Source organism: Triticum dicoccoides, chromosome 4A, assembly GCF_002162155.2.
Source record: "Triticum dicoccoides isolate Atlit2015 ecotype Zavitan chromosome 4A, WEW_v2.0, whole genome shotgun sequence".
Taxonomy (NCBI): Eukaryota; Viridiplantae; Streptophyta; class Magnoliopsida; order Poales; family Poaceae; genus Triticum; species Triticum dicoccoides.
The window spans coordinates 202582002-202606478 of NC_041386.1; the positions used below are offsets into that span (position 1 = coordinate 202582002).

The 24477-nt window shown below is 49.0% G+C and overlaps 1 protein-coding gene across 4 annotated transcripts in view; it reads right to left on the reverse strand.

The window, feature by feature from the left end:
- The window catches only part of LOC119285639 (SAC3 family protein C-like), a 40783-nt gene extending 19253 nt beyond the window's left edge, over positions 1 to 21530 (reverse strand). For 3 of the 4 annotated variants that reach the window (XM_037564977.1, XM_037564978.1, XM_037564975.1), the window contains exons 1-2: positions 21231 to 21530; positions 20943 to 21043 (exon numbers count right to left, since the gene is read on the reverse strand). In XM_037564977.1, the coding sequence (XP_037420874.1) occupies positions 20943 to 21043; positions 21231 to 21426 (297 nt within the window). In that variant the 5' untranslated portion in view covers positions 21427 to 21530. The remainder of the gene's footprint in view (positions 1 to 20942; positions 21044 to 21230) is intronic. The other variant, XM_037564976.1, reaches the window with a different exon arrangement.
- Positions 21531 to 24477: the final 2947 nt, after the last annotated feature.

Genomic DNA, 24477 nt, shown 5'->3' on the forward strand with positions numbered 1-24477 from the left:
CCTTTCGGTCTCTCCAAGGTCGTTGGGACGTGATCAAGCTGATTTGTAGCCGTTGGGCTGCTTGCTTGACGCAAGTCCGCAATGAACCTCCAAGTGGTGCCATTGAATCCGATTATGTGAGTTTGTTTTCATGTCGCAAGTTGTGCAAATCTTTTGTAGTCATCGGAGTGGTTGCATAATTTGACATTGTTTTCATTTTGTATAGGACAAAATTGCGCAAGAAAGGTACAAGGATGTGGAAGCTTCTGGTAAAAAGGCATTTCAACTAGAGCGTTGTTGGGAACATAGTTACCAGGAATCCGGGTCGCCCGGGTCGAGGAACGGGGTCGAGGGTCGCGGGTCAACACCCCTCCGGAACATGGTTTGACAAGGGGTATACATCTTCGGAACGCTAATCAGGGACGTGATACGTCTCCAATGTATCTATAATTTTTTATTGTTCCATGTTGTTATATTATCAATCTTGGATGTTTTATAATCATTTTATAGTCATTTTATATCATTTTTTGGTACTAACATATTGACATAGTGCCAAGTGCAAGTTCTTGTTTTTTCCGTGTTTTTTACATCGCAGAAAATCAATATCAGACGGAGTCCAAATGCCACGAAACTTTACGGAGAATTTTTATGGGCCAAAAGGAACACAACGGGCCCTGGCTGCGCCTAGGGGGTGCCCCGAGGGGGGCACAACCCACCAGGGCGCGCCAGGAGGCCCAGGCGCGCCCTGGTGGGTTGTGCCCATCTCGGGTGCCCCCGGACCGCCTCTTTGCTCTATAAATACCCCCAAAATCCCACAACCCTAGGGGAGTCAACAAAATATTCATCAAGCCGCCGCAGAGTCCAGAACCACCAGATCCAATCTAGACACCATCTCGGATGGGGTTCACCACCTCCATTGGTGCCTCTCCGATGATGCGTGAGTAGTTCTTTGTAGACCTTCGGGTCCGTAGTTAGTAGCTAGATGGCTTCATCTCTCTCTTGATTCTCAATACAATGGTCTCTTGGAGATCCATATGATGTAATTCTTTTGCGGTGTGTTTGTTGGGATCGATGAACTTTGAGTTTATGATCAGACCTATCTTTTTATATCCATGAAAGTTATTTGAGTTTCTTTGATCTCTTATATGCATGATTGCTTATAGCCTCGTATTTCTTCTCCGATATTTGGGTTTTGTTTGGCCAACTTGATCTATTTATCTTGCAATGGGAAGAGGTGTTTTATAGTGGGTTCGATCTTACAGTGCTTGATCCCAGTGACAGAAAGGGAAACGACACGTATGTATCGTTGCTACTAAGGATAAAATGATGGGGTCTATCTCTACATAGATAGATCTTGTCTACATCATGTCCTCGTTCTTATTGCATTACTCCGTTTCTCCATGAACTTAATACACTATATGCATGCTGGATAGTGGTCGATGTGTGGAGTAATAGTAGTAGATGCAGGCAGGAGTCGGTCTACTAATCTTGGACGTGATGCCTATATAATGATCATTGCATGGATATCGTCATAATTATTTGAGGTTCTATCAATTGCCCAACGGTAATTTGTTTACCCACCATTTGCTATTTTTCTTGAGAGAAGCCACTAATGAAACCTACGGCCCCCGGGTCTTCTTTCTCATATATTTGCCTTTGCGATCTACTTTTTATTTGCTTTTATTTTCAGATCTACTAAACCAAAAACCCAAAAATACTTTGCTGCAATTTTCCCTTATTTATTTTATTTGGCGTTCGATCTATCAATCTACTACAAATTTATCTCACGTCCGTTTGCCTATCTTGAGGCGTCGTACCACGAAAAGGATTGACAACCCCTTTAACACGTCGAGTTGCGAGGATTTATTATCTCTGTGCAGGGGTTGTTTACGTTGTGTTGCTTGGTTCGATAACCTTGGTTTCGTATCTGAGGGAAATACCTACCACCGTTGTGCTGCATCATCCCTTCCTCTTTGGGAAAATACCGACGTAGCTTCAAGCGACATCAGGACGCGGATCGCAATCCAAAGGGATTCAGGTCGATGACCTCGGTACGATACATGGGTCATGGACTCGTGGTAGACAATCCCGATGAAGTTGGAGGGAAAGAATCCCCTTTACGATCTGATATGGTTCCTTGTATTGCGGAGGGAAAAATTCCGCAACAAAAAGATTACTAAATGAGCCAAGTCAGCCCTTATGGCGTGATTTTTCTCATCTGCCATTATTACTTTCCACGAAGAGTTTGTCAACCAATTATCCCCAAATCCCGGTCCGGCAAGGATCAAGATCCGAGCCTCCCACCGTCGCCTCCACGTTCTCCTGTTTGCCCTTCCCACCATTCTTCTGCCTCAAACTTTCCTAGTCGGCGTCGGAATCCAAGCGGCTTGCAGCTTGCGTAAGTGCGAGACAGGAGATGCGCATACGGCGGCGGATAGCTCGAATGCCGGCAGGCGAGCAGGGGATCGCGGAAGGTCGGACTCCGGCAGGCCGGCTACTGGCGGAGTTCAGTATTTTGCAGTGCCTAGTGAGATTGCCTGGTAAGCATCAGTTCCCCATGAATTCGTACGTGTTTCTAGCAATCTTGCATTCTGCTTCTTGGAGTCTTGCACCTCAGTCTGGGTCAGCGTCCACCGATCGGGGTCGTGATCCGGCAATCGATCCAGCTCGACCCGGCGTCGTCCCCGACCCTCGATCGGGGTCGATCGACCCCGGGACATGGACGCGCCACCGACCCGCGAACCAGGCTACTATGGTTGGGAACTTCTTAAAGATAGCGAGAAGTGGAAGGTGATTGACAAAGAATCCCCACCGAAGAGAGGTGCACTCACCAAGATGGATGATGATGATGAAGATGACGATGGCCCAAAAACAAGAACAAGCCCGATGGAAACAATAAGGCCAAGGACAAGATCAAGAAGGAAGCGGAGGCATCAAGCTTGCGGGACAAGCTAGATCACATGATCAAGTTCAATGAGGTATTGGTGATCAAGATATTGGAGGCAAGAAAGGAGTTGGCCGAGAAGAAGGCTCAAGAGAAGCAAGAGAAGTGGCAACTACTCAAGGAGGAGACCGTGCGCAAGGCCCGCCAATGAGAGAAGAGCCATGGCCAAGCTCCCTCAGGCCTCGTTTGTTTCGTGTGGGTCAGAGGGGTTTTCAAGGGATTAACCCCGCGAGTCCAAAATCCCCGCAAAACCTCGTCGGCCTGTTTGGTCCGCGACGTTACATGGGCCCAACCCTCTCGCTTCCCGTTTGATCCACGTCTTCCCACGCGCTTCAGAACCCTCGAGGGGGGGAGGGGGGGCTCGAGGATTTGGAGACGCCGCCGCTCGACTCGTGAAGACGCCGCCGCCGCCCGACTCCTCTCCAAGACTCCACCGCCATGCGCCTCCCCAAGACGCCGCCCGACGCCTCGACGCCGGTCTACCTCCACCGGCGTACTAGACTTCTCCCCGGTGGTAAGTCCTCACCTCCCCTCCTTTCCCCTTGTCGTCTAGGGTTTTCCATCGGACATGGCTATTGCCTCTTCCTCCCCGGCCACACGGTCTCCGAGGTGCTTGATCCCCGCCTCGTCCAAACCGGTCGTCACCAAGTCGTGGGCGACGATGTAGGGCTCGATGCCGGAGTTGCCGGACTTGTAGTAGAGGTGGAGCAGCGTCCACATCCCTCTGCCTCTGCTGCTGCTGCACAATTCCCTTGCATCTCCATCTGCTCTCCTGTTAATTGATCGCGTCCCTGTGAGTATACTGCTCTGTTCCTCATACTGTTAATTGGTTGTGTCCCTATGTATATATCTGGTGACTGTCTGTCTAATTGTCTTCAATTCATGGATTATCATTACCTGAATTTGTCAATCACGTGTGAATGAAATTAATGGAGAAAGGATTCATTCTTCTTCAGACCCTTTTTCTTTCTTTCTGATTGAGTGAATGGATACTGGTGTGGATGTGTCTTTCTGAATGCATGTGCACTTTTAATTAATTTCCTTCTGAATAGAGACTACGGTGATCTAAATGGCTGATCGGCTTCCGTTTGTGAAACGGAATTCGGTTCTTGCAACGGAGAAAGTACTTGACTTAAACATTCACTTGTAGTAATTGCACACTTCTTTCTTTGTATCTAGAGGTAAGTTTTCTTGGACTAAACAATAGTAAGCAAATTACTTGTTTCTTTTCTTCAATTTCTTGTCATATAGACATTTACTGTTTTTGTTACTTGTCATGTGGTAGTCAAGTTGTTGGTCTGATTCTTGTATTTCTTAATGTCTTTGATAGAGGTAGTTTTAATACTCTTGCTTTTTATTCTGATGGATTCTTTGGACCTATCTAGGGATATGAACCAATTGCAGTTTGTAAGCTCAAGTCTGTTCTTGATGGATGCTATTGTTCCATCAAGTCTGGATGTAATAGTGAGGTCTTTTTGATAATACATAATACATGTAACTTTTTTCATTATCACTTGCTTGCAGAGCACCCCGTTAATTTTCTAGAAGAATATTAAGTTTAAATTCCATATCTGTTTGACATGATTAATTAATCTGGTTGTTTCGTGTCTAAGCATATTTGCTTGCAAGATTTCTGCACTTATTTTTTTCCACGTACGTACTAGTATATCTTGTTGTTCATAGATAGATTACTGTATGATTTGTATATATCACTGTCTGTAGGTGACATGGAGAGATTAATTGTCTGAACTATTGTAGATGTCCTTATCATGTTGCTTAGTGGCGCCACACGTGTCCAGGTCCTCGCTATCCTCGCCAATGTTTCGTATATGAAGGGATAATCCTGCTGATTTTTGGGTATGGGAATGCTCTTGCTTTGAACGATGACTTCTAGTCGTTGCATCTGTGTGTATTTGTATGTTGTAATTCGCTGAGCGAACTGTTGTGAGCAGAGTACTAGAACATCGGTTGGCCTATTTAGCTTTCTTGTACTAGTCATCTGTCTGACTTGTTGGCCTATTTAAAAAACTCATCTCCTTTTGTTTTAGTAGGCTCTTTGGCAACTAGAGAAGCAATCTGGACAAACTTTTGGCCATTCAAAAACTCGATGATCATGACATCGTAAGAGCAATTCATCTGTATGACAACATCATTCTCATCCTTGCTTGGTCTGTAAATATGTAATTGATTGTGAGCTATTGCAAAAGTACCCTGTATAGCATTGTGTTTGGTGTTGTGAAAGATCATGTTGCTATGAAGATATTATTGGTTTCAAGTCATGCTGCTATGAGAGATTATGTTCTTGATGTGAAGAACTGCTGTCACATTTTTATTAGGTGTCATTCACAATTTTATAGCAAGTTTGTCTAGCTATGATGCTAATTAACCTGTAAAGATTGGATTTTTAACTGTTTTACACCATTTTAACTCAATAGGGCGATCTCTGCCTACCTGTTTTATATGAAGGGGATTGTGGCTGGAGAGGGATTTGACGTTTCAAGGGGATCTGAGGGGAATGAGTAGAAGAGGGGGATTCACCAAATCCCCTGAAATCCCCTCCTCCCCAAACCTCTCAAATCCACTCCTACCAAACAAAGCCTCAAGAGGAGAACAAGATCATGATGATGAATCGAAATGAGATGAATGAGGTCACCAAAGAATGGCATGATGGCAAGGTTGGAGATCTTGGAGATGAGGAGGCTAGCCGCAAGAGGCCATGCGGTGCCAATGTTCGGCGGTGGTTCGGCAAGTGGTGGTGGCAATGGTGCGGTGAAGACTTCATCTTCTGATGATGATGACGATGGAGTGATGATGGGTGATGATGGGTGCGATATCTTTTGGGTTGTGGCGCGAAAACTATGTTCAAATGTCGCCAAAATTGTGTTTGAATTCTCGAAATTTCTGTTTTATTTGTCAAAATCGCCGTCAATTGCATTGTGTGGTTTTACGGTTTGAGGGCCGAAATCGGCAGCGTGCGGAACAGAGCCCGCAAACCAGAGCGGTAAAAGAGAATATCCAGCCCACAAACCAGAGCGGGTTTGCGGAACAGAGCCCCGATATTCTCTTTTACCGCTTGGGTTTGCAGGATCTGTTCGGCCGCAGCCAATTTCGGCCATTAAAATGCGCTTTTCTCGGCCCTTAACCCGGTTATAAGGGTTGCGGTTTAAGGGGTCTCCTAGAGATGCTCTTAGTCCCAAACAAGTTGGGGTAGGCTAGAGCTGAAACCCATAAGATCTCGCAACCAACTCATGGTTCTGACACATGGATATCAAGCTTCCACGCACTCCTGTCCATGGCTAGTTCTTTGGTGATACTCCGATCCTTCCCTCTTAACGGACTCCTCCCATGTCAAGTTTGATCTACCCCAACCTGTCTTGACATTATCTGCACGCTTTAGCTTTGTGCTATGCACTGACGCTTCTGGAGGCCTGCGCTGAATATGCCCAAACCATCTCAGACGATGTTGGACAAGCTTCTCTTCAATCGACGCTACCCCAACACTGTCTCGTATATCATCATTCCGGACTCGGTCCTTCCTTGTGTGGCCACACATCCATCTCAACATGCGCATCTCCGCCACACCTAACTGTTGAACATGTCGCCTTTTAGTCGGACAATACTCAGCACCATACAACATTGCGGGTCGAACCGCCATCCTATAGAACTTGCCTTTTAACTTTTGTGGCACTTTCTTGTCACAGAGGATGCCAGAAGCTTGGCGCCACTTCATCCATCCGGCTTTGATTCAATGATTCACATCTTCATTGATATCCCCATCCTTCTGTAGCATTGACCCCAAATATCCAAAGGTGTCCTTCTGAGGCACCACCTGCCCATCAAGGCTAACCTCCTCCTCCCCCTCGTGCCTAGTAGTACTGAAACGCACCTCAAGTACTCAGTTTTAGTTCTACTAAGTCTAAAACCTTTGGATTCCAAGGTTTGTCTCCATTGCCCTAACTTCCTATTGACCCCATCCGACTATCATCGACTAGCACCACATCATCCGTAAAGAACATACACCATGGGATATCTCCTTGTATATCCCTTGTGACCTCATCCATCACCAGGTCGAAAAGATAAGGGCTCAAAGCTGACACCTGGTGCAGTCCTAACCGACGCCCGCAATTCCCATCTTCTTCGTTCGCAATGGTGACGCCCACCCAGCCTTGCGACGCCTTATCACTAGTGGAAAAACGGCTAGCCACAACTTCTGTTTGTGGAGCGCCATTTTTCATCAACGCCAGCACTATTTTTTCCAAATAGTGCTGGTGTCTGCCAAATTGGTACGCCAACTATAAGTTGCTATTGCTGACGCTGGCAATACATCCTACGCCACTACTATGCGGGCCCAGTTGTCGTGACCAGTTGCAGCATATTGGTGGCATGTGATTTATAAACACGCCATAAATACTTTACATTGTGTTGTCGTGTCTTCGCCCGAAACACCAGCACTAAGTTGTGCCTATATATATGTTGGCAGCCCCTTCTTTTCACATTCACTTCCATTCTCCACAAAATTCTACTCCCTCTTAGTCGGCTGCTTTGGTGACAATGGACCCAGCGGAGCTTGTCGAATCGGCACGAGCCGCCCATTCGAGCCCACGTCGGCGTGGCTCGCAAGTTTGGGACTCCACCGCCTTGGCCGAGCTCTCATCTGGCCAATGCGGCCAGCCCTGTCTGGCGAATCATGCCGCTGCGCGACGTCCCTTCGACGATCCGGCAGCTATGCCACCGGCGCCGAAGCTGCCAGGAATCGAGCGAGGGCACCTGTGCTGCTTTTTTGCGGTTGTGGACGCCCTGCTAATAAGCATATGTCGCACACACAAAGTAATCCAGAGCGAGAGTTCTACATCTGCAGTAACCGTGGAAAGGTACGTAATATATATGACAGAAAATACCTCGATATTCTGCTAATTTGCACAATTCGCGATCATTAATATGTGTGTGTGTGTATTGTGATCCATAGGCGTCAGGGACAAAATATTGCTACACATGGATACGAGTGAGTTGCTCGAGTACTCCATTGGTGAACTAAGACAAGCTGAAGACTGATGTGATGCGCGGCCAAATCCAAAAATTCAAGATGCTTCGATATGCCCTTTTAGCTAGTGTTATGCTTGGCCTCGTTCTCCCTGCTGGATCGGTGGCAGCTTTTTTTCTCATGGGAATCATTACACTTATGATGTTCTTAGTCTAAGATCAAGAGTGTGTACACTGTAGTACTAGAAGTTTATATATATATGTGTGTGTGTGTGTGTGTGTGTGTGTTATTATTTTCATCCTTCAACTATTATGTATCTATGCTAGATTAATGAGATCGATTGATGCTGGAAAATAAAACAATAAATAATAAAGAATAGGAAAATAAAACAATAAAATAATAAACAATAGGAAAATAAAACAATAAAATAATTAGTAAAAATAACAATATAATAAACAATAGGAAAATAAAATAATAAAATAATAAACTAAACATCCATATACATATAAAAAACAATATGTGTAGAAGATAGTAATGGCGTTGGCCTCGTAGGCCAATGCCAGCAATTACCCCACCGCCCTCCGCAGGAGATATTGATTAAATTACACACACACCCCCAACACCCACACCGTCGATCCCCATTAAATCACCGCCGCCCCCATCACCCTCGCCTCCCCTGCTTCCACCGCCTCCGCCTCCACCGCCAAAGTCCCCATTGCCGTCGCCTCCACCGCCGAAGTCCCCGTCGCCGTCGTCGTCGCCTCCGCATCCACCCCGGCCACCGCCCCCGTCCCCGTCGCCCTCGCCTCCGCATCCACTCCTCGCCGTCTACCGCCGCCGCTGGTGAGTTCTACTTAGTGTAGTGTAATAGTAGTGTAGAAAATTATCGAATTTTGTGTATACGAGTAGTATAAAATTTTAGTGTAGTTGTAGACTATGATTTTAGATAGTGTAATTTATTAAATTTCTAGTAGTGTACTTGTGGTGAAATAATGTAGTGTAGTTGTAGACTATGATTTTAGATAGTGTAATTTTATTGTATTTCTAGTAGTGTACTTGTGGTGAAAGAATGTATAGTGTAGTTGTAGACTATTGTATTTCTCGTTAATATGCCCATTTTTTACTAACTTGTTTAGTTATATATATATATGCATCGTCACAGATGGCACCGAAGTTTCGTGGTGTGCGACAAAAGGGAAATAAGAACTATGCCACCATTAGGAAGGACAATGTCGTCCACGAACTTGGCCATTGGGACACCCCGGAGTTAGCGGCGCGCGCTTATGATGCCATGGCAGTAGAGTTCTTTCAGGAAGGGGCGAATCTGAACTTCCCTGAGTGTCGTGAGTTCGTGATGTCCCTCGCGCCTAAGGACATGAGGATATGCACTAGGGTTGAGGAGAAGGAGAGCAAAGAGGCCGAGATGTAGTTCTTCGACCCATTGGTGAGCGAGCTTGCGAGAGATGACAAACTCGTGGAGGCCAACAAGATGATGTTACTTCAGTATGCAGCCAGGAAGAGCGCAGAGGAGGATGCCTTGGAGCGTGAGGAGGGTCAGCAGGGGTGTCGTCGTAGGTCGACTAGGCACGACCACGAGGCCGGTCCCTCTGGCCACTAGCTTAGCGCGCGCTACCTATTTCATATGAACTGTTTAACTTTATGCATGTTTTATGTTTGAACTACGCATGGTTTGTAGAACTGTTTTATTACAAGTACGTATGTGTTAATAACTAGTGGGCGGATAGCGCTGGTTTCGTACTAACTGCTTATTATGTTGCTTTATATTTGTGTGCATCTTAATTATGTATGCTTATTTTTCTCAACTTCATGCATGAAAGCAGTAGATGGATGCCCCATGTGAGACCTGTGGTTCGGTGAGATGTCGAAGGGATAAGAAGTTCTTCATAGATCAGCCGAATGACTTCCTCACTAGGACGGTATGTTTTAGTTGAACATGTTTTGATTGAGTTTCATGCATGACAAGACAATTGTGTAACTAGCTAGTTACTTCTTTCTTTCAATTTTGCTCAGGTCATCCCTTGCGGGGCAAGGCATGACTTCTTAGAGAAGTTTAAAGTTCCAGTTGATGCCACCATCACATTCTAGTATGAAGATGCTGACGGCCCAAAAATTCAATTGTCTTGTCACTAACGATGCAAACTGCACCCGCTTTGGTTGCCCTGGTTGGAAAGCCCTTGCAGATGCTTACAAGACGGAAGCTGGGGAGAGAGCCACGTTGACATCCCTCCGCACCCCCCTCTGCTCACCGATCTTTTAATACCCGTTGATCCCTGCCGATAACATTCCCCCTAGCTGTGCAGAGGTGTTGCTCCTGTTCAGTGTGGAAGTGATGGAAACAACGACAGAGATAGATCTGCCATAAGTAAAATTAGCAATCAAACAAATGGGAACTAGCATGGCAGGTAATATTGAGATAATGAAGCAGCACAAAGGTTGTGGAGGAGCAACTCCACCTTGCTGCTATATGTTAGACCTTTGAACCTGAGCATTGATAGTTGTGGATGACACTAGGAGAGTTGGGACAATTTTCGTTGGTTTATTTCTTACACAATGCCATGCCAACCTGAGGGGTTGGGGTTACATACTTATAGGCTGCTAGCCAGCCAAGCATATGCTGAGATGCTACTAAGATGCCAGTCTAAGATGCTATCCTAACTGCCAGTCCTTGATGGTCAGGAACTCTATCCTAACTGCCACAAGGACCATGTGCTGCAGCCCCACAACGACCCTAGTACACAGACTTATCCAACATTCTCCCCCTAAGTCTTGTACGTCGTCTTGTGGGAGTGTTGAATCATCCCGATCCTGGAGCAAAGCTCGAGGAACTTGACCCTCCCAAGAGGCTTGGTGAGCAGGTCTGCGAGCCGATCCTTGGTGTTGATGTAGCTCGCCTCGATGCTCCCTTCTTCCACACAGCTGCGGATGAAGTGGTACCTCAGCCGGATGTGCTTGCTCCGTTCGTGGAACACGGGGTTCTTTGCCAGGGCCAGGGCGAACTTGCTGTCCACCAGGAGCTGCACCGTTCTGGTGTCTTGAACGAGAAGATCATCAAGCAGTCGAGCGAGCCAAAGCGCTTGAGTGCAGGCGGTGGAGGCCGCTATGTACTCAGCCTCACAGCTAGACAGGGCCACCACCTGCTGCTTGACTGATTGCCAGCTCACGAGACACTTGCCGAGGAAGAGGAGGATCTCGCTCGTGCTCTTGCTGGTGTCGATGTCGCCGGAGTGGTCGCTGTCGCTGTACCCGACGAAGTGTGCTGCCCCCGGACACCTAGGGTAGTGGAGGCCGTGGTCGAGGGTCCCTGCTATGTAGCGGATGATCCTCTTCACTGCCTGCTGGTGTTCCGACGTCGGTCGCTCCATGAACCGACTGACATAGCCGACGGAGAATGCTAGGTCCGGCCCTGTGTGGGTGAGGTAGCGAAGGCTCCCCACAAGGCGTCGGTACTGCGTAGCATCCACTTCCTCCGTCGTGCTGTCGCGGCTCAGTTTCAGCCTCTCCTCCATCGGAGTGAGAGCTGGATGGCAGCCGGTGAGCCCAGCTAGCTCAACGATGCGCTTGACATAGGCGGACTGTCGAAGCGCAATCCCGGAGTGATCCTGGTGCACCTCAATCCCTAGATAGAAGGAGAGGAGCCCCAGATCACTCATCTGGAAGGTGGCCTTCATGTCTTCCTTGAATGTCGCCACCTCTGCATCTTTGGTGCCGGTGATCACCAAGTCGTCAACATAGACGCCCACCAGCAGGGCATTTCCTCCACTGCCCCGTCGGTAGACAGCGGCCTCATGCGGGCTTTACTCGAAGCCCATCTTCTTCAGCGTGGAGTCCAGCTTGGCGTTCCACGCCCTAGGTGCCTGCCGTAGGCCATAGAGGGCCTTGCGCAGGCGGAGTACCTTGCGCAAAACGCGGTGGCTGATGCACGTAGACTTCCTCCTTCAAGTCACCGTTGAGGAATGCCGACTTGACATCCATGTGATGGACACGCCAGCCCTCCTGGGCAGCTAGCGCAAGGAGAAGTCGCACGGACTCCATCCGTGCCACTGGAGCGAAGGCGTCGTTGAAGTCGACTCCTTCCTGCTGCAAGAAGCCTCAGGCCACCAGGCGAGCCTTGTGCTTGATGATGGCGCCGGCTCCATCCCTCTTCAGCTTGAACACCCACTTAAGGGTGATTGCGTGGTGACCACGAGGGAGGTTAGCGAGCTCCCAGGTGCGGTTTTGCTCGACCGCATCCATCTCCAACTGCATCGCGGCGCGCCATGCCGCATCTCTCTCGGCCTCTACAAAGCACCGTGGTTCGCCGTCCTCACACGCGAGTTGTAGCTGCGCCTCCAGGTCACGTGCCATCAGTCCCGGCACCGGCTGGTCGCCAAGTAGGTCATCCATCATGCGATACCGCAGCTTTTCGCCTCCATACCACGCGTCGACCCGCTCCTCGTCGTGACTCAGCGGGGAAGCGAACTTCATCGGGTTGTGCTCTGCGTGAGCTGGTGCTGATGAAGATGAACCCGGAGTGGTGACCGCCGGGGCTAGAGTATGCGGCGTCGCCAGTTGTGGTGCCGTCGGCGTAGCGGGCACCGGAGTCGATGTAGTTTTGGGGGCCGGGGTAGACGTGCCCGGCGGAGAGGAGCTGCTTGCTCCCCCGGCTTCCTTGAAGTGAGCGTACTCGACAATGAAGTCGTCATACGTCGGCGTCGTGCCGTCGTCCACCGCCTTGTCCCATTGCCACCCTCGCCCTTCGTTGAACACGACGTCTCGCACCGTGCGCACACGCTGTGTCTTTGGGTCGAGGATGCGGTAGGCCTTTGAGCCCTCCACGTAGCCGATGAAGACTCCCGGAGTGCTCCTGTCGTCGAGCTTGCCGATGTGGCCAAGCTCCTTAGCGAACGCAAGACAGCCAAAGACCCGCAAATGGGAGACCGCCGGCTTCCGCCCATGCCAGGCCTCATACGGTGTCCTGTCGTCGAGTGCCTTAGTAGGCGAGCGGTTGAGGATGTAGGCGGCTGTCAGCACCGCCTCTTCCCAGAAAACAGCCGGCATCCCTCGCTGCTTGAGGAGAGCCCGAGCCATCCCCACAACCGTCTGGTTGCGCTGCTCGACGACTCCGTTTTGCTGCGGGCTGTACGACGCGGAGTAGTGGCGCTAGATGCCCTCATCGGCGCAGTACGACGCGAATTCAGCCGCCGTGAATTCGCCGCCGTTGTCAGTGCGCAACACGCGCAATTTGCGGCCGCTCTCCGCCTCCACACCAGCCTGCGCGCGCCTGATGGCGTCCGCCGCTTCTCCCTTGCTGCCGAGAATCATCGCCCACATGTAGCGAGAGAGATCGTCGACGAGCAGCAGGAAGTAGCGTCGACCTCCTGGTGTGGCTGGCGTCACCGGGCCGCACAAGTCTCCGTGCACGAGCTCCAGCTTCTCCTTGGCCCGAAAACTCGCCTGTTGGGGAAAGGGGAGTCGTCTCTGCTTCGTCAGTACGCAGATGTCGCAGAACTGCTCCACATGGTCGAGGCATGGCAGGCCTCGTACCATCTCCTTGGCACTTAGACGCTTCAGGGCCTCGAAGTGAAGATGCCCAAAGCACTAATGCCATTGCCACGCCTCGTCGTCCCGACGGACAGCGAGACAGACCGGTTGTGCCACCTACACATCAAGGACGTAGAGTCGATTTCCACCTCTGGGTACCTTGGCTAGAAGGCGACCCTGGCGATCCCAGATGCGTAGGACCCCATGCTCAATCAGCACGCGTGAGCCGTTCTCATCCAGCCGTCCCAAGCTGATGATGGAGTTCCTTAGCGCGGGGATGTAGTAGACACCGGTGAGCAACCGGTGCTCTCCCGTCTTGGTGGTGAAGATGACGGAGCCGACGCCCTTAATTTCCACAGCGGAGGCATCCCCAAACTTGACGGAGCCTCGCGCATCGGAATCGAGCTCGGCAAAGAATTCCCTTCGACCGGTCATGTGGTGGGTGGCGCCGGTGTCGAGGCACCACCCCGTAGTCTTGTCCTTCCCGGACGCATCGCCGAGAAGAGCGTGCACCTTTGGCTCGTCGAGGTGGATGAGAGCTTTTTCGACTGGTGTCGCTGACGATAGCTCAATGCTTGCATGCGCCATGAACAGAGCCGTCTCCTCCTCCTTCGCTTGTGCGACGTGAGCCTGGCCTTGTCGTGGTTGCCGACACTCATTGGCCCAATGGCCAAACCGGCCACAGTTGTGGCAGCTGTTGTCTTGTGCCGGCTTGGGCTTACCAGCGGCGCCGTCCTTGGCGCCTCCGCGGGCGTCCCCTTCGGCACGTCCTTGTGCCCTGCCCGGGGGGCCTCTTCGCGTCTTACGCTGCTTGCCACGCTTGTGGCCGCCCGTCGTGGAAGAAGGCTCCCCCTTCTTCCTGTCACCAAGGCTGGCATCCCATGGCTCCCGAGTTAGGAGCAGCTTCCCGCCGGTGGTGATGGGCCCCGAGGAAGGTTGTGGCTCGTCGGTGTCGACGACCTTGAGGCGACCTATCGCCTCCTCGATTGTCATCGTGGAGAGGTCCAGCAAGGACTCGATCGACTGAGCCATCTGCTTGTACTTCTCGGGGATGCACCGAAAGAGCTTCTCGACAGCTCTCTCCTCGGTGTAGGTGGCATCACCAAACTTCACCAACTTCTACAGCAGTGTTGAGACGGAGAGCAAAGTCATCAACGTCCTCACCTGGCTTGAAAGCCAGGCTCTCCCACTCCTTACGAGGTGCCTGCAGAGTGGACTTGCGAGCACAGTCGCTGCCGATGCGTGCCGCGGCGATGGCGTCCCAAGCTTCCTTGGCAGTCCGCTTGCTGGAAAGCGAGAACTGCATCTCGGGCGGGACCGCGGCGATGAGGGCGTCCAGCGCCCGTCGGTCCTCTTGGTGGTCGACGTTGCTGTCCTGGACTGCCTCCCACATGCGCCGCACCTGGAGCCTGACCTTCATGATCCCGGCCCACTCGACGTAGTTGGTTTTAGTGAGGGTAGGCCACCCAGCACTGGGACCAACATCCCTGACCACAGTCCGGACCTTGTAGAGGCCGCGGTCCTGGTCATTGCAGCCGCCGTCGCGGTGCGCACCTCCACCTGGAGCGCGGGCGTGCTCGGCTGCCCACTGCACCGTTCGCTCTTGCGCCACTTTGGCGCGGTCTGCGTCAGCGCCGTCGTCCGCAGGCGCGGAGCTGCAGGAGCCGCCGCGGAGTGCTTTGGCATCCGTCGTAGCCTCACGTGTTGCGTCTGCTGCTGCTGCTTCTAACTCCGCCCTGGCTGCTTCTACCTCCGCTCTGGCTGCTGCCAGCTCCGCTGCAACCAGCCTTGACACCCTTGCTGCCGCAGCAGCTGCTGCTACAGCTGCTCGCACACGCTCCTCTGCCACGGCGCGCTCGGCCTCCTACCGGCGCCGCATGCTCGAGGTAGCCATGTGCTGAGAGCGACCTGCAGACATGGCTCGCTGCAGGGGGGCTGTTGCGTGAAGAGGAGGCTGTTGAAGACGAACTGCTGCTCGACAGTCCGGAGGGAGGAAAGTAGCCAGAGGCAGATAGAGCAGCTGCTTCTACCGACTTGGGCTGCTCACAGGAAATGCTCAGGGTACAAGATAACGAGGCTCTGATACCACTTGTTAGACCTTTGAACCTGAGCATTGATAGTTGTGGATGACACTAGGAGAGTTGGGACAATTTTCGTTGCTTTATTTCTCACACAATGCCATGCCAACCTGAGGGGTTGAGGTTACATACTTATAGGCTGCTAGCCAGCCAAGCATATGCTGAGATGCTACTAAGATGCCAGTCTAAGATGCTAGTCTAAGATGCCAGTCTAAGATGCTATCCTAACTGCCAGTCCTTGATGGTCAGGAACTCTATCCTAACTGCCACAAGGACCATGTGCTGCAGCCCCACAAGGACCATGTGCTGCAACCCCACAACGACCCTAGTACACAGACTTATCCAACACTATAAAGTGTACATTACAAGTGTTGAAGAAACAACTTCAAATTGCAGAGCTAGATATCGCTCTAGAGGCAAATGTAGGTCGATATGGCAGCAAGAGTTCAATCCAGAACTCCTAGAGCACAAGATCTACTCCAAGATCTTAGATAAGAACAAGTTCTATTATAGGTAGTGGGTACATAGTCTGCCGTTACAAAGTAGAGGTGAGGACCTCTATTTATAGGGCTTTGGGAAGTCTTCACATACTTCTACTTATAGCTGGAACACTCTAGAAAACATTATTTAGCATTCACCTCTTTACTCACAACTACTTATAACTAGAGAACTCTAGAAACAGCAGGTAGGGTAAAGAAAAGAAAAGAAATATGAGACCACAACAGAAGTATCTAGAAGTCGCTAAACAGATTTGACATATGATTATATTTTCATTTTCCTCATCATTCCGCCTGTTTGTTTGGAACTCGCCCTCGAGTTATCTTCATAGAGCGCTTCTTTTGGATGGTAGAGAGTCAAGTCTGCGACATTGAAAGTGTTGGATATACCCATGTCGCTTGGAAGATCTATCACGTAAGCATTATCATTTATCTTCCTCGCGATAGAGAAGGGCCAATACCTTTGCTGCCTATGTTTCCCTTTAACACCTAAAGGTAGCCTCTTTTTTCGGAGGTATACCATCACCTTATCACCAACTTGGAATGATTTCGGCCTCCTTTTTGCAGTCAGCAAGTTGTTTATATTTCTGATTTTGTGCTTCCAAAACACCGCGAATCTCTTCAAATAACTCAGTGTAATTATCAACAAAGAACAATGTTGATTTTGAGTTTCCCCTTGAGGGTAGCTTCACCAGGTCCACCACATGTGTTGGAACTTTAGTGTAGACAATGAAAAAAGGACTCCTTCCTGTGGATCCATGCTTGGAGTTATTGTAGGAGAACTCTGCAAGAGATAAAACCAAATCCCATTGTCCCTTTCTTTCTCCCCAAATTTGTTCACCACTTCTGTTTGTCCATCTGTTTGTGGATGAGCAGTGCTAGAAAATTTCAATTCGGTGTTGAATTGCTTCCACAAAGTGAGCCAAAATGCAGCAAGAAACTTGCTATCACGGTCTGAGACAATGGACCTTGGAACTCCATGAAGTCTGACCACTTCTCGGAAGAATAGGTTTGCCACATGATGAGCATCCGTTGTCTTGCAGCATGGGATGAAATGAGCCATCTTAGAGAATCTATCCACGACCACAAATACAGCATCACTTCCTCGTCTTGTTCTTGGCAAGCCCAAGACGAAGTCCATAGAGATGTCCTCCCATGGAGCAACAGGAATAGGCAAAGGCATGTATAACCCTGTGTTCTGGACTTGGCCTTTGCAGGCTTGACATATGGGGCACCGCTGAACAAACTTGCCAGCATCCCTCTTTAGTTGTGGCCAAAAGTAGCGAGCTTTCAGGTTAGCGATAGTCTTGTCCCGTCCAATATGGCCACTAAGATCACTTGAATGGAGTTCTCTAATTAGTTTTTCACGCAGAGAACTCCTTGTGATGGTCATTTTTGAAGAGATAGCCATCATGCACCAAATAGTCGTCACCTAATGGCTGGCCCTCATGTGCTTCACCCAAACATGGCCAAAGTCTTCATCATCCTCATACAACTCTCGCGAAACCTTCCCTCTTTACCTTCAATTGCATCTGAAAGTGATTTGTATACTTTATTGTGACCATCCCTCGTCGGTTGCCCGCGGGGCCTACTATCAAGAAGTGTATCCACGGCTTCTTGTACCATTTTTCCTGGCACATTACTAAATCTGCTGGCGCTAATTCACTTCTTTTTAATAGATCCTGATCAATAAAATACTTAGGTTTTTTTATAGTGCTGATCGAATTCGATAAATTTTTACTTCGCATAAGTTCGGGCAAGAGAGTAACTGAGACTGCCGATACTAGGTTTAGAGAAACTATACCATAGTTCTATCCTCAAACTAGGGTTAGGGTTCCTTTATTTGATCCATGCCTGGAAGTTCAGCTTCAAAAGAAGTCAAGAGGCATGCACGACGACTCAAAGCATCGGCCACTTGGTTAGTTGTCCCAGATTTATGCACGATGAGATGGTTAAACCTCTCTAGATATGATGCCCATCTCGCTAGCATGCGGTCAACATGCTTTTGATTTCTAAAATGCTTCAATGATTGATGGTCACTATATACGATGAACTCTTTTGGCAGCAAATAAACTTCCCAAGTTTTCAAGGCTTTGAAAACGGTGTACAATTCTTGCTGATAGGTGCTCCATTTCTGCCTATCTTCGCTTAACTTCTCAATAAAGAAAGCAATGGGCTTCCTTTCTTGAGATAGAACAGCTCCAATGCCTACTCCACTCGCATCACACTCCAACTCGAAAGTCTTGTTGAAATCAGGTAGCACCAAGACAAGAGCTTGTGAGAGTTTTTGCTTGATCTCATTGAAACTAGTTTTAGCCACTTCTGTCCATCGAAACTTTCCTTTCTTCAAGCACTCGGTAATTGGTGCCATGATAGTGCTGAAATTCTTCACAAATCGTCTAGGCCATGAAAACTTCTTACCTGAGAAATTGTCTTTGGAGTTGGCCATTCTCGGATCGCTTCAACCTTGGGAGTCATCAACATGAATACTGTCACACGTTACGACGAAGCCTAGGAAAAGAAGTTGTGTTTGCACGAAAACACATTTCTTCAAGTTGACGTAGAGCTCATTTTCCCTTGGTACTTCTAGCAACTTCCGAATGTGATCAAAGTGTTCATCATCATCCTTGCTATAGATCAAGATGTCATCGAAATAGACCACAACAAAGTGGGATAAGAAGGGTCGAAGGACTTGATTCATCAAGTGCATAAAGGTACTTGGTGCATTTGAGAGTCCAAATGGCATGATTAGTCATTCAAACAACCCTTCTTTTGACTTAAAGGCTGTTTTCCATTCATCCCCGGGTCTGATACGGATTTGATGATATCCACTTCTTAAATCTAGCTTTGTGAACACTCTTGCTCCACTAAGTTGATCCAACATATCATCTAGACGGGGAATAGGGAATCTATACCTTACAGTGATCTTGTTAATGGCTCTACTGTCCATACACATGCGCCAAGATCCATCTTTCTTTGGCGTGAGCAGGGCTGGTACAGCACATGGGCTAATACTTTCTCGAATGTGCCCCTTTTGCAGCAATTCCTCCACTTTCTCCTTCAATATATCATGCTCTTTTGGGCTCATTCGATAGTGTGGAAGATTAGGAAGACTTGCTCCCGGAATTAAGTCGATTCTATGTTGAATTCCTCTCACCGGTGGCAGGCCTTGTGGCTCTTCAAGTATGTTCTGAAATTCTGCCAATAAACCACGTACCTTTGCTGGAATTTCAACAGTCAGGTGCTCTTCTCCTTTTACAACAAGTGCAGCACACATATCTGCCTCCTTCAAGTCTTCCATAAACTCATGAGAGGTATGGGAGATAACTAACATAGTTTTCCCCTCCTCCTTGGAGGTATTACCTTCAGTTTTGTTTGGTAAAATAATGATCTTTCTCTTGTTCCAAATGAAAGAGTAAGAATTTGTGCAGGAAAGACCGATCGCGAAGTTCCTTCCTAGCTTGGCCTCCACGGTCCCTCTTATCTTTACCGTTCGTTTGCCTCAGGATTTGTGCAGGAAAGCAGAATCACGAGCGCGCAGCTGTTCGCTGCACTTTCATTAGCTGATGCGGTCCAGTCTTGTCATGTCTGTGAACTGAAACGTTGCTGCAGCAGCAGGCTTTCTTGCTATGAGACAAACTCATACTAGTTGACCTGATGTCCAGCATCAAGCTCCCATGCAAGTTGCAACTATTATAATACTTTTGTACTAGAGTATCACATTCTATAGAAAAGAAAAACACATTTCTTCATTCTTTTGTACGAGAAGTTGGACTAGGTTATCATCTGAATATTTTGTTGCAAATTACAATGAGGAAAAAAGTTTCATGTTGACAATCAAATGTCTACCTCTACATCTCTCACCACATGCCCGAATAGAAATTATAAATTATATGCTTAATATATGATGTACTGAATTTATATGCTAAATAGAAATTATAAAATCCCCACAATTTATTGTGTCAAATATATGATGCAATACCAACTCTCTCTCTACATATCTCTCTCGGAGGGAGGAGGCAAGGGATATAAGGCAGCAGTAATTTTGAGACCATGATTTTTTTCTAGATGACGATGTGGCTTCTCATGTGGTTCACAGAGGATCCCGCTGAAACGTTCTTAGGATCAACTCCATTTATTACTGCGTGATGGAATCCACGGGTCCAAACAACACAAGAATGGACAAAAGCATGCCAGACTAGTCTGACGGACCCGTCATGTCGTGTACAGTACCCTGACTCGCGCCAGACCATTAAGCGCTGAGCGCCAGACACAGCTTCTAAACTTCCGTTCCTGGGCACACATCTCTATGCATCGAGGCCCATATTGAACGCCTAAGATAGTGGGTACCGCGTAGCTCGCGCTACAAAAAACCGCTCTCAAGACCGATCTGATAGGAAGAGGAGATATAATATACTTAACATTAACAAGCCTTGAAGTTTGGGGTTGTAACTTAAACTCGGCATTGAGTTCAGGATTGTAATGTGCACTTCCCTCAACAATACTCCCTCCATAAAGATCTAAACGCTCTTATATTTCTTTAGAGGGAGTACAAGTCTAACTGTGTTACAGGCGCAATCTCAGGACGATCGCAAATTCAGCCTGTGTGTATTCCGGCAGTGGTTGGACAAAAAGAATGCGGGTCAGGTGTGCGCAGCAATTGTACACAACTAACATAAAGAGTCCACTGTTCACCTGCAGCCTATCATTGCCAACGCTAATTTTCAGTTAAGCAAAACTTCATGCCAGGCTAACTACCACATGGAACAAAACTAATCTCACCATTTGCATCATAGAAACAATCCAAGCACATAAGGACCAAAAGGGACTACCCATAAAGCATCAGGCTGAACCAACAGCATGTATAAATCAGGAATAACCTCCACGCGTATATGGATAATTGGAGATCATGGACGGCTCACCTTCTTGACGGCGAGGGAATGGGACGTGCGCATGGGGTCGCTGCTCACACGCTCAAACACGGCCAGATCTCGGAGCCGCTCCCTCTGCGCTCTCTCTGTAGCTGCAACAGAAACATTAGCAACAATGAGTTTAAACGTCAACCAATTGATGAAGCTAGACCACTGATCGCGTAATTTCGTCGAACAGATGGTCGCGTCAGCTCCGCGAGAACCCGGTGGGGAGCTTCGGTTCTCCGAACAGGTCAACGGCTCCGTGCAGGCTGAGAGAAATTGGACGAAGGGTGTTACCCGGGCACATGTCGGGACAGGTGCCCACGATCGGCTGGGCGTCGCTGGGGATGACCGCGGCGGCGGGGGCCGTGGAGGGAGGAGGTTGTGTGGAGGGGCGGCCGCGGTCTTCACACCGGCCCGGCCATCCTCGGCCTCGGGCGTTGCCGCGCGCGTAGCTCCGGCCCCGATTGCCCGCCCCGTCGCGCCGATCCATGCTCGGTTGAGAAGGAGCTTCGCCCCGTGCCGCGATCTCGGGGATAGCTCGGTAATTTGTCACCCATGCAAACGCGACGCTGGCTGAGGGCAGCGTGTTTGGTTCAGGGGAATTAGAGATGTCGAATGGGAGTTGAGGAGTAAGGAGATTAAAAATTTACTGTTTGATTAGAAGGAATGAGAGTTTAAGTGGGAAGGGAACTGGGAGTTGGGGAAGCCAATTCCCACCGAATTTTTCTCAGGGAGTACCCTGTTAATTCGTGAGGAGAGTTTATCCCACGCCAATTCCCATCATATGCCAAACAAGGGAATGGGAGTAAAAATCTACTTCCCATGCCTAATCCCTTCATAAACACTCTTGTGCAAACTACCATTCCCTTACCCAAGTGTTTACCAAACAGGCTGTGGTTGATAAGACAATCTTATCTTAAGTCTTGCATGTAATTTAGAGATGACAAAAAAGTATGTCTATAATGGGTTATATCTTAGCCTTATCTTCAATAACTAGCAATTCCTTGAAACATGGTGAGACAAATTGTGCTAAAAGATCATCTCTTGTCTTATTTTAAATAAGAGAAGACAAGTCTTTTCTTACGAGTTCTCTCTCCTTCACCTCATCATTTATCCTACGTGGCACTCCTAAGATAGCATTATTGTACATGCCCTGAGTGTAGTGTGTGGTTGCGACGAAAACTCGCTGGCGCAGACGAGCTTTTTCTCGAGTACCATGAGTGTGTGTACTGCTCTCTATTTCTAATTTCTAATGTTTGAGTTGGTTCAATAGTATTCATGGTTTATTTTCGTTCCATCATTTTCAACCATTTTATTTCGCTGGTTTTTTTTCGTCCTTTCCCCACTCTATTGGTTTAGTTTCGCATGTCCTATCACACAACGAAAAAAATCTGAATAGATCAGAACTTTTCATGCTGACGTAAGTCATTTAAGTAATATCTTTATGTGAAAGAATCAATCACGATCAATCTCTAAAAATCAAATTTAAATTAATTACCTTAAATCATTTCATCACATTAATATTTTTTCGCGAATACGCTAAGGATGCATATCTTTGCATTGATAGAAGGAGAGTGTTTACAGCATGAGATTAGGACGACCCACTATGCCATGTACACAAAAGGGAGGCATGGAAGTGGACGTCGAGCAAACAGACGGGGTTGCTCATCCCCAAGAAAACTCAAGCCTATCGCTCAGGGAAGATGTTGGTGATCGCGGCGGCGCCGGCCTGGGCCCAGAGGCGCGCTTCGTCCTTGATGGTGGAGCACAGGTGGGAGACAGAGGGTCAGTCCCCGTCGAAGGTGCATTTGTTCCTATGCTTCCAGATCCACCAAGCGGTGAGGATGATGAGGGAGGATAGTCCTTTTCGTGTGGCCGCGGGCGCGAGAGCACAAGAGGAGGCCCACCAGGTAAGGAAGTCGGTGTCTCCGGTCGGCAGATCAGCGGGGAAGCGAGCCCAAGCAAGAACATCGTACCACACCTGGCGGGAGAAGGAGCAGCCAGCCAGTAGGTGTTGCATCATCTCATCTTCTTGGTCGCAGAGGGCACAGGCGGGCTCATGGGGCAGGCCATGTCTCGCGAGACGTTCGGCCGTCCAGCACCTATCTTGGAGGGCAAGCCACATGAAGAACTTGACGTGAAGCGGAGCCCATGATTTCCTCGTGAGCTTCCAGTGTGGTTCCTCACAGGCACCACGGAAAAGGGCCTGGTAGCACGAGCTGGCAGAATAGGTGCCTGAAGAGGTCCAGCGCCAACGTATGGTGTCCGGAGAGTCGGTAAGCTAAAAGTGCTGAAGTGCCCGCCAAAGCTGCACATACTGCACCATGGCCTTCGGGTCGAGAGTGCCATGGATGTCATGAACCCAGGAGCGTTGGGATAGACCATCTCGGACCGTGCGAATCTTGCGCCGTCTCTTCGGGATCAGTTGAAAGAGCTGAGGAGCGATCTCGGAGACCGAACGACCGGCAATCCAGTGGTCAGTCCAGAACATGCACTTGTCACCTCGGCCAACGCTCCAAGTGGTCGAGGCACGGAAGATGGCGCCGACAATGGCATCGTGCGGGATATGCAAGTGGCTCCAGGGGCGCGAGGGATCGGTGCCCTGAAGCCAAAGCCAGCGAGCACGGAGGGCGATGCCCACATCCTGTAGGTCGCGGACGCCCAGCCCGCCAAGATGAATAGGCCGGCAAACTCGCTGCCAGTTGACCATACATTGACCGCCATTGGCATCCTTGCATCCGGCCCAGAGGAATCCACGGATGATGCGCTTGACCTTCTTGAGAATGGTATGGTTGAAGGCGATGGTCGTGAGGAAGTGAGTAGGGATAGCGCAAAGGACATGGCGAACGAGAGCCAGCCGGTCACCACGAGAGAGCATGGATGCGCGCCATGTAGATAACTTCCGCTCGAGCTTGAGCACGATGGGCAGCAGGCTGGACGAAGACGGCTTGCAGATTGAGAGAGGTAGACCCAGGTATTGCACAGGGAACTGCGTTACGGGGCAGTTCATCACATTAATTAGAAAACAAATAACCAATTTTAAGAAATCTCATTATTAAAGCATTTATGTACCTACTTAATTTGTAATGGAATATTATCTTATTATTAAAGTATTTATATACCTATTTAAATTGTAATCGAATATTATCCAATGGCAGCAAACAAATGTGGACGCCTAATCTCATTTCCGTCGTCCTGCCCTACCGCTCGAAGAGTCCGAGCGCCGACACCACCACGTAGCCTCGTGCCCTACCCCATCCCGGATTCCTCCCTCTCCCTTACTCTCTGTCTCTCGTGCACGCTCACGCAGGGGATGGCCGCTCGGTCGCTCCCTGTTGGGGAACGTAGCAATTTCCAAACAATTCCTACGCACACGCAAGATCATGGTGATGCATAGCAACGAGAGGGGAGAGCGTTGTCCACGTACCCTCGTAGACTGAAAGCGGAAGCGTTATAACAACGCGGTTGATGTAGTCGTACGTCTTCACGGCCCGACCGATCAAGCACCGAAACTACGGCACCTCCGAGTTCTAGCACACGT